This window comes from Lepisosteus platostomus, chromosome 13 (genome assembly GCF_059453375.1).
Source record: "Lepisosteus platostomus isolate fLepPlt1 chromosome 13, fLepPlt1.hap1, whole genome shotgun sequence".
NCBI lineage: Eukaryota > Metazoa > Chordata > Actinopteri > Semionotiformes > Lepisosteidae > Lepisosteus > Lepisosteus platostomus.
The window spans coordinates 5,303,225-5,315,651 of record NC_142623.1 but is presented as its reverse complement, the minus strand read 5'-3'; the positions used below and the strand labels follow the sequence as shown (position 1 = coordinate 5,315,651).

Sequence of the window (12,427 nt, the reverse complement as noted above, 5' to 3'; positions counted from 1 at the left end):
AGAAAGGTGATGTGTCACAGATGGGGTTTGCACAGATCCACTTTAATCCTATTGAAAGCCATCTGTAGTGGAAAAATGGATCAAGCCCTTGAAAAGCACATTTTTTCACCAAGAGGCATCCTAAGTAGTGCTCTGTTTTTTAGGGTTGGGAATAGGAATGGAAACAAAAGTTCTCTTAAGTGTTCCTAAATGTCTAAACAAGATGTCTTGAGTGTCAGTGTGAGATCATTGTTTTTTGTTCACTCCTCCTAAAATCCTTTAACCAAATTAAAGGGAGATCATTTAAATATGTCTATTGAATTGATATAGCAAATTACATCGACCAATCTGAAATTCACATTTGGCTATGTTTGTAGCCACAAAATATCTTTGTGGACTGAAGTGAGCATTTGCTGTACTGTGTATGAGGAAAAATATCAATTTCTGCAAGATGGGTTGCACATAAAATTTATTTACAGCAAGAAAGGCAAAAGCACAAGTGCAATGTTCATGAGAATATGCTTTTCGTCTTATATCAAAACCTGTTGTCCTGACCCTTGTTGAAGGAGGGATTAGGGAGTCCAAATACTCCAGTTTAAAGTACACTGTATTTTTAAAGGTAACTCTTGATGTCCTACAAATTCTTAATTTTTAATGTGTCATCAATGTGAGCTCCATCTGCCCTCCCTTTGGCGCTCCAGCTCTCCTGTCCGTGCTGTGGAGCCCCGCAGTGTGAACAAGTGCAGGAAGGCCATTAATAGTCTTCATCTCTCCAAGGATGAGTGCTGCTCTGGTGAGCACAGTTAATAAGAATTAGCAGCTCCAAGGGCCTGTGGAATGGCTCGACCTTCAAAGGTACTCGCTTTGAGTGCACGTCAATTGCAATGGTCCAGACTCTGCCAGTGCAGTACTGGGCTGTGCCATTACTGGACTGTGATTGGGATTCCTGAAGCTGTGGCTCACAATTGGACAAGGGCCTCCAAGATAGAGTAGCCACCAGTCGCCCACAGTACTCTTGGTTGCAGATGCAATGGTGACTCCTGTGGCCTGTCCCCTGCAAGCCTACAGTGAGAGATGTGGCACTCTCCTAAAATGTGCAAAGTGTCCTCTACAGTATGCTTGCAGCATGTCCAACAATGAATGGCTGCGACATTAGGTGAACTAGAGGACTGTGTCCACATGTTCTCTTTCTCTCAGTCAGTACTGTATTTTTAGTTTTTGCTTAACTGTTGTCCTAATCCGAGGAAACGTACAGTGTTTGCCAAGTTTTACAGTACATCAAGTGTAAGTGTTGGGGCTGTAGCTTTAAAGGCAAGTCATAATAATTCCAGATCTCTGAAGGTAGCAGAAACAGAAATTACATACACTCCCAAGGCAAGGAGCATTAACATTCTGGAGCTTGAGTTTGAATTTTTCGTGAGTCACATACAACACACACTCCATACAATTGTTTTTTTGCTTGAAAATTGTTCTCTCTGTTCTCCATGGTATAATGTATTGTTACTTTGTGCAGTGACCCAGTAAACTGCTGTGAAAACCACAGCCCAGATTATTTACTGTTTATATCAAAATCCAAAAAGGCGATTTTATTTTATTGCTTGGAATATTTACTCAGGGTCCAGGGCACAAGCATCTTTTTTCCACTTTCTATTCTATCATGTGAGATTCCAGAAAACAAAATTAGTAGCAAAGGGGGGGGGGGGGTCTTCTCCCCAAGGTCAGTGACAGACTGTCAAAATTAACCGCTTGTAGTGCAAAATTATGTATTTTATTTGCATAGTTGAGCCAGTGTTTTTTGATGGGAAATTGCACATTTCATACCTCTAGTGGTTTGTGTTAAACAGATGGTTTCTCTTGGACTAAGTAGATTGTTTTTTTTCTGCCTACACAAGTCACTGGATGTACAGTAGTAGGTTCAAGGTGAAATTGATCTATTTACTTGATCGTTTTCAAAATGATGTACAGTAGTCAAAAGTAAGAAGCTGTTTAGTAAAAATGGGTAATCGCAGGTGCACGTTTGTGGTGCTGTTTGCAGACTTGTGATTTCACGATTCCAGGGGGTGTGATATTAAACGTTAGAAATGGTTTCCCCCATGAAAATTAATTTCCAGAGTGAGTTTATTATGAAAGCCAAAGAGAGCAAACAGGTTTGGCTGTTCTTTCTTTACAAGAAATATTTCTCTTGTCATTGCATATGAAGAGAGAATGTGGAATAAGTTATGTCAAATTGTAGACATTGGCACAGGGGCATCATTCCACATGTCTGCATCTCAGAAAACGATGGAAAAAAGGTTCTTTCAAACAAAAATAGCTTGTATCCTTTTAAAAAAAATATGAGTGCCACTAAAAGAAATCAAGTGCAATTTCAAAGACGTCATTGAAAATGGTTCTTGTGATTTACACCTTTGTGGATTTCATTCAGAGGAGCAATTTGGAATGATTATTTTGGTTTATTTGCATTGTCTTTTTGTTTTTGTGCGAAACAGCTTCTGCATTGGTGAATGGGCACAAAAAATACTCATGCTGTCTCTGTTTCAGAAATCAAAAATTTCCACGTTTGAAAAGATGTGGGCATTTATGAGCAGCAAGCAAAACACAGCTCTTGTCAAAAATAATGAGGAAGGTATTCAGAGAGTACTGAAAGCAGATTACGCTTTGTTAATGGAATCAACGACTATTGAATATGTCACTCAAAGGAACTGCAATCTGACCCAAATCGGAGGCTTGATAGATACCAAGGGCTATGGAATTGGTACTCCCATGGGTAAGGATTATTATCATTCCTTCATTATGAATCTAACTACAGTATATAACTGGTGCACCATATGACCTATATCACCATGTAGTACAAAATGTTACATACATTACCCATTCAATAAAATTCAGTTTCTTGTCAGTTTCTGTCATTTTTAGTTGGAAAGAGTAAATGCATACTTATTATTTATTATTTCATTCTTGAGTTATATTTAATCGAGAGGTTTGCAATGTATTACTACAGATGCAGACATTCTGAAGCTATTTGAGCTCCATGCAAATACTGTACATCTTCTTTATGATTTGGATTCGTACAAGTCAAAAGCCAACAGAGAAGATATACAGGTCTTATGACAGCACAATGCTTCAACTTTTGTCCCATTGTGGTAGGAATACTTTTCTGGATGAGCCACATAGGATCACTTTAGAAGGTATCTAAACAAAAAAACAAGATGGCTTGATTAATTTACAGTAATTGTTCGGAATAGGCTATTCTCCATACGCATCCTCCTGTACATCTCCCACGATGCAGCGGAAACACATTGGATGAAAATACTGTATCTATTACTCTCAGACACTTTTTTGCACACGAGTGAAATGAAGTGTGATTTGTAGTTTTAACATTGCTTTCCCAGAGATGCACTGTAACTGTTTCAAAGGGATAAGAAAACTTTGTTTTGTATTTTATGCCTATCTGTTAAAACATCCATGTGGGTTTCACTTTATTGTAGGTTCTCCATACAGGGACAAAATTTCCATTGCGATTCTGCATCTGCTAGAAGATGGCAAGTTGCATGTGCTGAAGGAAAAGTGGTGGAGAGGCAATGGCTGCCCTGATGATGACACAAAGGAAATCAGAGCCCTTGGCATACAAAACATTGGAGGGATCTTTATCGTGCTTGCAGCAGGACTGGTACTCTCCGTGTTCGTGGCAATCGGGGAGTTTATTTACAAGCTGAGGAAAACTGCCGAACGTGAGCAGGTAAGCACCAGGTAATAAACTTCCTACAGGTCTGTGAGTTTTTTTCAAAAGTTCTTCAAACTAGATGCATGTGTGTGCATCCTGATTGGATCAGAGACTAGTACAGGAAAATGAATGTGCAAGAAAAGTTGGATCTGTGCAAGAAAAATTGGTTTGTCATCTTCCCTTCTGAATAGTTTCCATTTTTGTGACTCTTAAATAAAAATGAAAGGTAACTGGTATCTCAAAGCCTATATACTGTAGCACAATGCTGTAGATTATTCAGATATTCTGCTGTGTGCCTAACAGATAGCAGTCATTAGCCATGTTGGCAATTGCTTCTCATGCTGCTGCTTAGCATGCGGCTCAGTGAATATCCTTTCAGATCTTGAAATAATCCCATACATTGCATTACAGGAGCGGAAAACTTCACCTGTGAAGCACACAAAGAAGGGTGCTTTGAATAACATTTTGGTCTGCCTCAATGTGTCATTTTCAATTTTGCTTTATGGCCTTTCTTTAGTCGTTTGTAACCTGAACTTTATTTTCTGTGCATTGTGTCTGAGATACAGCCATCATGCATTATTATAAACCTCCACTCTTCTGCAAGTGAGTGATCTCAGAGTATCTCGAACATCCCCTTGCCCACTGGCATTCAGGGTTCTGGGTTTAGAATTTCTGAGTGTGACGATGGCAGCAGTAAAATGGCTTTAAAAAGAAGGTAAATATGTGGAGAACTGCTTATATTTGCCTCGAAGGTCTGTTGTGGCTTTTGAGTCTTATACATGAAAACCTGGCTCTGGAACAAATAATTCATAGTTATTCTACCTCCATATAGTGCGTTTACTTCAATCCTCATCTAAATGTGCAGAGCTTATCCCACATACTGTATTACTTGATTACAGTATCCAATCTTTGTCTCAGTAAATTGACATAATTAAGAATTGGAGCATAAAATGTAGGATTTATCCTTTATTAGTCATAGATGATGTCAAAATACCATAGCAGCCGGTTATGGTTTGAGTTATAGTTTCAAGGTACCAGTTAAGAAGTTTGATTTTCATTAAACAAATAAGTTCATGGCGAGTGCTGCAAATCTACATGAACTGAACATGCAAGAACAAACAATAGTGGCCTTTCAGATTGCTCAAGGAAAAATGTCTTAGTGCATTTCCCTATTGTGACTGACAGCTGAAAATCAAAACTCAGTGTAGGAAAAACAATCTTTTTTAAGATAAAATAAATACAATTAACTACATGTTATTCCCCACCCCCCTTCTTGCCTTTCAGAGATCCTTTTGCAGCGCCATGGCCAATGAAATCAGACTGTCTTTTACCTGTGAGCGCCGTGTAAAACACAAACCTCAGCCCCCAGTCATGGTGAAGACGGATGCTGTAATCAACATGCACACGTTCAATGACAGAAGGCTACCGGGAAAAGACAACATGACTTGTAACACTGGAATGACGCCTGTATTCCCATAACATGACTCTGAATCAAGATCAATACTTAGGACTGTGCGTGGTGGAAAAAAAACAAACTGGGGCTGTTTCAGAGACAAAGCAATTGACCAGAACCAATTAGTTTTCAGTTATTCGCAGTGGTACTGTATTACATAAAAAGTGACAACAGTAGCAACAAGAAACGACAACAACAGTGCAGTTCAGAGAGCAGTGAGAAGGGAGGAAACCGCAGTTTCTGAAACACAATTCAGCCAACTTGTCAGTGTCCAAACAATCTGTTTCCAAGTCTGATGTTTACGTGCAAAAATACAAACACATTAAGTGGGAAATGAAGAAACACCACAGAGGAAAAAAAGACCCCAAACTAAGGAAAATGTGGAATTTATATTAAAAAAGCTTCTTTAAGCATGGCAATAAAAGAACTACAGACAGAAGGTCAAAAGGTATGAAAGTGTGGAACCAGAGAAGTCACACATAGCACATTTAATATTTCAGTGAGAGCTGCAGAAATTCTTTGACACTCAAAGTTGACCTGTTACCTCAATGCTGTGAAGACTTCCTGTTCAGGAATACCTGACTTGACCAGTTTTAGTCTGAAAAAGAGGAAGAAATTCTGGAGGTTATAGACAAGTGGAAATAATGCGCGGCGGGACCATGACAAACAGACTTCTTTCACACAGATGCATTTGACCGCAATCTGCAGTCTGAGTAAATTCTGGAGTTTATGTTTTTTTGACAAAATGAATGCACAAATCAGACAGGGTTGACATCATTCAAGCCAGTGCTGTGTGCTGAGGTTCATCTGTTGGAAGTAACTTTTTTTCCCAGCCCTAAACAGAACTACAAATAATGTTTTCTTACTTTGTCTTATTTTTTTATAATTATGGGAAGAAATAAAGATAAAAAATCAACATGCAGTTCAATTGCTCAATTAAATCATTTCCTATCAGATGTTTCATACGTATTAGTAAATTGCAGTACAAGGTGACTCAACAATTACCAAAGATCTGTCTGCAAAATAGAAGTAGTCTTCAAAGGTCAATTCATGTTCTATTCTTTATAGGTGCAAAAACATTTGGAATTTGACCTGCATTCTTGGAGCGTTCTAATCATGACTTATACTGGTTGTCAAAACTGATTAGAATTCTGGCTTCATAGCCAATGAATTTTAATCACATGTGGTTTTCTTTTTAAGTAGTCTGCAGTGGAATTTTAACATATTTGATTCTTAAAAGGGCCTCATTCTAAATTCATAAAAGGGTTAATGTTATTAATAAAATAGTAGCTGTGGTTTATATTCTACTGGGGAACATTTAAATACTGCATTTGACTTTTTTACATTATTCATATTCTTCTAGTTACTTAAGTAATGATATTTTAGTCCATAGTGTGATCTTTCCAGTCAACACTGCTAAGAATTTTTGTAGTGTAGTAATGTTCTGTCAGGTCATTCACTTCTTAAAGTACCAACTGAGCTGCCTCTAAAAGCACAAAAGGTACATCTCTGATGTGTGTCATGTTTTGTTCAAACAACAGTGATTTGTTTCAAAAGGTTAACAAGACAAGCAGTAGCTGGGTAAATCAGTATCAAGTTTTATCAAGTTGCCATCATGTCTCAAGTCTCATGTTCATGCTTTATACTTCAAGAACAAAAGTCGTATTCAACAGAATGTTTAACTGAATGTACAGTATGTGTTAGTCTGTCAGGGACTCTACTGTATTTTGATCATTGGGTGATTTCATTTTTGTTCCACAACAGCTATAATTTCAGTCCTTAAAGGGCAAACATGATTAAAGGTTCATAGCTCCCATACCCTCCTTTTCACCTTACTAATTACTTGTATCATTGAAGAGATTTGACCTTGTATTGGATTTTAATATATTGCCTCAGTGGCTGATACTGAACATGTGGCCCTGATATACAAGCATTCCGTGTGGAATCCGGTTAGTATTTTTGACTATTAATTTTCAAATTCTGTTATCAGGTTGAAAGTCATTTCTTCTTGCAAACCATGGACTAGGAGTATTAACTGGTATCCGTTCTTCAGGAGATGTTTTTCAAGTATTTGAGCAGAAAAGAAAACTATACAGTACAGACACAGATCTATTGTTAAGAGTATTAATTTGACAACTGGTATAACTCATGATACAATACTTTTTAAGAAATCTTCAAGCAGCTCAGATATTCAGTCCTCTCAAAAATGTGTGTGTAATATTAGAATATAGAGCATTGGAAGTTAAAAAAATCAATATAAACATTTGTGTTTTTTGTCCACTAACAATCCATTAATTTGACATAGTATCATTCAACAGTGTAGGCTGTATCTATTTGTGATTTACTATTGTTTTTAAGCTTTAATTGGAAGTCCAGTGAATACTTTTATTGAGGACATTTTTTAAGATGCTTGTCTCACGTTGTGTTTCCACAATATTTTACATTCATTACCTCAGTAAGGAATGGATTTATGGAACTACCTGCCACTTTTTCTCTTTGTACTGATCTATAGCTTTTTAAACTTATTAAAGATGTCTCCTGTTTTTTAACGTGTTTTTTATTTTGTTTTTAATCAAGTTAGTATCCAAGTTACTTTGGATCTTCCTTAAATGCAGTTTTAATTTCAGTGTATTCTTTATTTATGTTTTCATATCAACCATCCAATTTTTACATTTTGTAAAGCATTTTAGCCCTCTGTCAAAAGTGCAACTTAAAAAAAGCAAACACATAACATATGTTCATGAAACTAAATTCTATATGTCATAATTTCAAATTGCACATGATATTTTTGACTTTCCACATATTTCTGAAAACCAGATTCATTATTGTTTTGGATCATAACTCTGGTCACATCATGATAACCTAGATATAACAAGTTTACATCAACTGTCAATGGTCAAAGCTGAGATCTTTATTCACCCAGCATAATGAAATTATATATAAATAAAATTAGATATAATTATCCTATGAAGACACCCTGCAACTATCAGAACTGTATTTTTTCACATGCAGTTTAGCTTGTTTTTATATATTTTTATTTGCCTTTTGTAATAATTGTAATAGTTGGTAATACTTCATATATAACATTCTAATTATATATTAGTGTGGAACATTTATTTTAATGTCTACAGATTATTTACATTAAACCATGTAACATTGAAAAGACTAGACAATCTTACCCATTTAGTACCTGGCCACCTTAAGGAAACCTCGCAGAATGGAAAGTTACTTACAGTACAGTAGCTGTATACTCATGGCGTGCATTCAGTTTTTGTCAGTTTGGAATGATCCCTCTTCAAAGCACCTTTCCTTAACCACACACTGTCAGCCAACAATGCATTTCACAGTAAGGTCAAGATAACTTACAGACTGACCAGTACCTGACAAAGTAATAGGATTTCCAAAACAGTGGTACGCAACTGGCAAGGCATGTTGCTTCTCCAATCAGTGACACCTCTCCCATAAGGCATTGTGGAGCTTCACATGTGTCAAAAGAAGGTGTTTGTCAACTATCCAGAGCATTAGCCTTTGCTGTGAGCCAAGAGATTAAAGGCAATTTGCCAATTCCCCAAAAAATGGTAGGTTCTAAAATGAAGAAGTCACACAAACTGTTTGAAAAAACAATGTGCACTTTTACATTAGTGTACAGTAGCTGAAACAGGTAAGTGTTATTGACCAATAATAGCAAGGCACTTGGAAGCCATGGTGTTACAACTTAGAGTAACACCACTTTTACTTAACTGTAAACTCATCTTTTTAAATACAGTACATTTTACTTACCTCTCTTTATTTTCTTTGTGTCTCTTGTTCTGCTGCCTATGTCATACAGTATGTGCAGTTCTTTTGTTTCCCTTTTGATTTAGCAACAAAAAAAATGTGGCAAAAAGATAATACCTTGCTCATTTGTGTCAATTGATTATGTAAAATCACAAAATACCCCTTGATTTGCATTCTTTGAAATTCAACCCCATGTTGTAAATAAGGACTGAGAAAAAGATGTTGAGCTCTGTGTATTGAACGATTCCTGTACTGTTTTGTAGAATTCCCAAAACAGCATTGTACATGTATCTCATTTTAGATCCCACTAAAGTACTTCAACCAATGACAAGTTTTCTGTAATCAAAAATTTAATAACCATGGAATGGATGGAAAGTTGCCTTGAAACTGGTAAATGTGGGTATGCCAAGTATGACAGAGACTGGGGAGAAATTTTTAGCATATTTTTCTGAGATGCTAAAAGTTCGAGAATAAAGCTGTCTTTTTAGTAGGGAGCCTCTAAAGGCAGCATACCTCTATGAGGTTTGGGTTTAAGACAGCTTCAAAAATTATTTTTCATATTCTGTATAATTACTGTACATGTACTGTACTTTATATTCATGCGTCTGAATGTCAGTCCGGGTTCAGAAGAATCCTATTGTATAAATGTTCTAAAAGGTTCATGTAATTAAAAAGCCCTCGTATAAAAAACATTGATATTTTGTTATATAATACTTCTTTTTTTTCCCACTGGTTAAACATAATTTCTGTAATTACAAGTGTTATTAGCATTGACCCTTATTATTGTGTTACCTGGGTACAGTTAAGACTTAAAAGAACAACTCTCTTTTTGTAAATGCAAATATATCACGTACAATAATCTCTAAATAGGTATTCATACATTGAGCTTGTTAAGTTGACACTTGCTAAGAAAGATTTCTGAAAGAAAGCATTGAATTCAGTTGCTATAATGCATGAACCTTCTTTCCCCCCTAATATTTCCCATCTGCATATCCTTTAAATAGATTAAGTAGGTTGTTATCAAGTCTTGGAATCATTAAAAATGCACAAAATGCTGTCTCAAAAACATATATTACATATATTAATACACAAACGTATATATTATATCTATTCAGTATATGTAATATTTTAAGAAAATAAAATATAAGGGTACTGGTAAAAGGATAGAGAGCTGTTTGAAAGGTCAATATTTGCTCTCTGGTTATGATTTCTTTGTTATTGTGTTTTATCTTTAAAAAATTGATTATTTATTTAAATCACTTGATGACAACTTACTCCTTCACCTGTTTCTTTAAATATATACCTAATGTTTTCTCCTTATGTACATTTCTTGACAAAACAAAAAGAGGTGAAATGGATTCTGAAACGTTTTACCTCTTGGGCAAAAGCAGTAATGCCAAATTTTAACTTTAGCAACTTCTGTGTTTGCGTAACCAACAAAACATTTTTTTGGTTTCAACTTTCCTTAATGAAGTGTTTGTTTTAGATCCCCTCCAGGACCACAAAAAAATGTTGCTGACTAAAGATAAAAACCTGTTTTAATTTAGAAAACTTGATATATGAAAATACAATAAAAGTTAGAACAAAATAAATTACCCCTGGTTTAAAAAACAAAAGCTTTTCCCCCCCTGTGTTTTAAAATGAAAATTTACATTTACAGAGCCTAAATATTTATTTTAGCAAATCGTATAAAATATTTGGTTAATAAATATTATATCTGAATTCTTCAGTTGAAATAATTTATTTCTAGCAGCTAAAATCCTCAAATTTTTCATGTTTCATTGTTTGCAATCATTTTTTAGCATTATTAATTCATCTTGCAAACAAGATAAATATATTTGTGCCAATCAGGGTTTTCTTTGTGGACATGCAGAATTTCTATAAATATAGTTTTTGTAATGTTTTGTAACAATTTTGTTTTCCTAGTAACTGTACGTGTTACTTGCTGACCACTCTTAGACTAATTGAAGTTCAAGTTGGAAAAAATGAATTATTTTCTTTTTAACACACTGTGAGGAATTCAATTGTACAGTTTGCTGTATGGGTAATATGGTTTTAAAGTTTTAAATAAAAAACTTTTTTTAATAACTGTTTCCAGAATTTGATTTTTTTAAGCGAGAGTGACATGGCTATTATTTATAATGTTTATGGTGAAAAATCACGTCTTTAAATAATCCGCATCTTTGTAAACGTCTTACTTCTGTGAATGTTTTTGTTTTGTTCAAGTTAACCTGCATGTATTTCATGGTGAAAAGTTCCTGGTAGCACTTTATAATTAGTCATGTCAGAACCGCTTATCAGTTCACAATCAAAGATTTTGAGAAGTCTTGTTAACCCCTTACAAGACTTAATACAGTACTTCAGGTGGGTAGCTGCGTCAGCATGTGTAGGCTGCAAAGGAACAAGTAATAGGTTTATTCCATGCTGAAAAAAAGAAGAAAGAGAACACAACGTTTCGGCCGTGGAGCCTTCTTCAGGTGTCAATACGGCCGAAACGTTGTGTTCTCTTTCTTCTTTTTTTCAGCATGGAATAAACCTATTACTTGTTCCTTTAATACAGTACTGTATGTTGTATAGTTCACCATTAAATCATCTGTTTCTAAGGACAAATCGTGAAATAAATTAAGCAATGTATACATTATCCATCCATTTTCTAATCACCTCCTCCAATTCAGGGTCGCAAGGGAGCCAGAGCCTATCCCAGCAATCAATGGGCGCAAGGTGGGGTACACCCTGGACAGTACGCCAGTCCATTGCAGGCACACCCAGACACACACTCACACCAGGGCCAGCTTCTGCAGAAGCCAATTCGCCTACCAGTGTGTTATTTATTTTTTTTGTACTGTGGGAGGATACCAGAGCACCCGGAAGAAACCCACACAAACAAAGGGAGGACATACAAACTCCACACAAGTAGCACCTGAGGTCCAACCTTGAACCCAGGGCCTCAGCGTTGTGAGGCAGAAGTGCTCACCAGTGCACACCATACCACCAATGTAGAGATCATTTCAAAACAAAAGCATTTCACCCATACTCAACAAACCATTATTAATAATGATTAACGCTGCCGACTGTTTATGGAGACCCAGAACACCTGCGATAGCATGTTCCCCGTGGGCCACAATGGAGATCCCCTGCAATTCAACACATAAAGTATCATCAGGCTCTAAGTATCATTCACTTGCATGTTAACAAATTTGAAATTACAGTGTGTGTAGGTACTCTGCTTTTTGTGTCCACGAATGCATTTAAAGCTAATCGATAATGTGAAGCCTGAACTACAGTATATAAAAAAATACAGTATACATATTATTTATAGTAATAGTTTTATTTATGTGAGTATATTTATGTGTAGAGTAATTACATGAATGAATAGCATTTTTGTCATAATGTGCTCAAGTCATATTTACAGTATAAGACTTTCCAAACTTCAATGAATTAAACTACTTGGTGTAAAGTGTTATTCCAAACAATATGAATTAATTAAACAATGAAAT

General features: G+C 35.8%; 1 protein-coding gene across 2 annotated transcripts in view; it reads left to right on the top strand.

Moving 5' to 3' along the window:
- The window catches only part of LOC148649710 (glutamate receptor ionotropic, kainate 3), a 118,930-nt gene extending 107,912 nt beyond the window's left edge, over positions 1-11,018 (top strand). The window contains exons 14-16 of one of the 2 annotated variants that reach the window (XM_088602754.1): positions 2,518-2,743; positions 3,465-3,715; positions 4,985-11,018. In XM_088602754.1, the coding sequence (XP_088458880.1) occupies positions 2,518-2,743; positions 3,465-3,715; positions 4,985-5,179 (672 nt within the window). In that variant the 3' untranslated portion in view covers positions 5,180-11,018. Of the gene's footprint in view, positions 1-2,517; positions 2,744-3,464; positions 3,727-4,984 lie in introns of both variants that reach the window. The other variant, XM_088602755.1, reaches the window with a different exon arrangement.
- Positions 11,019-12,427: the final 1,409 nt, after the last annotated feature.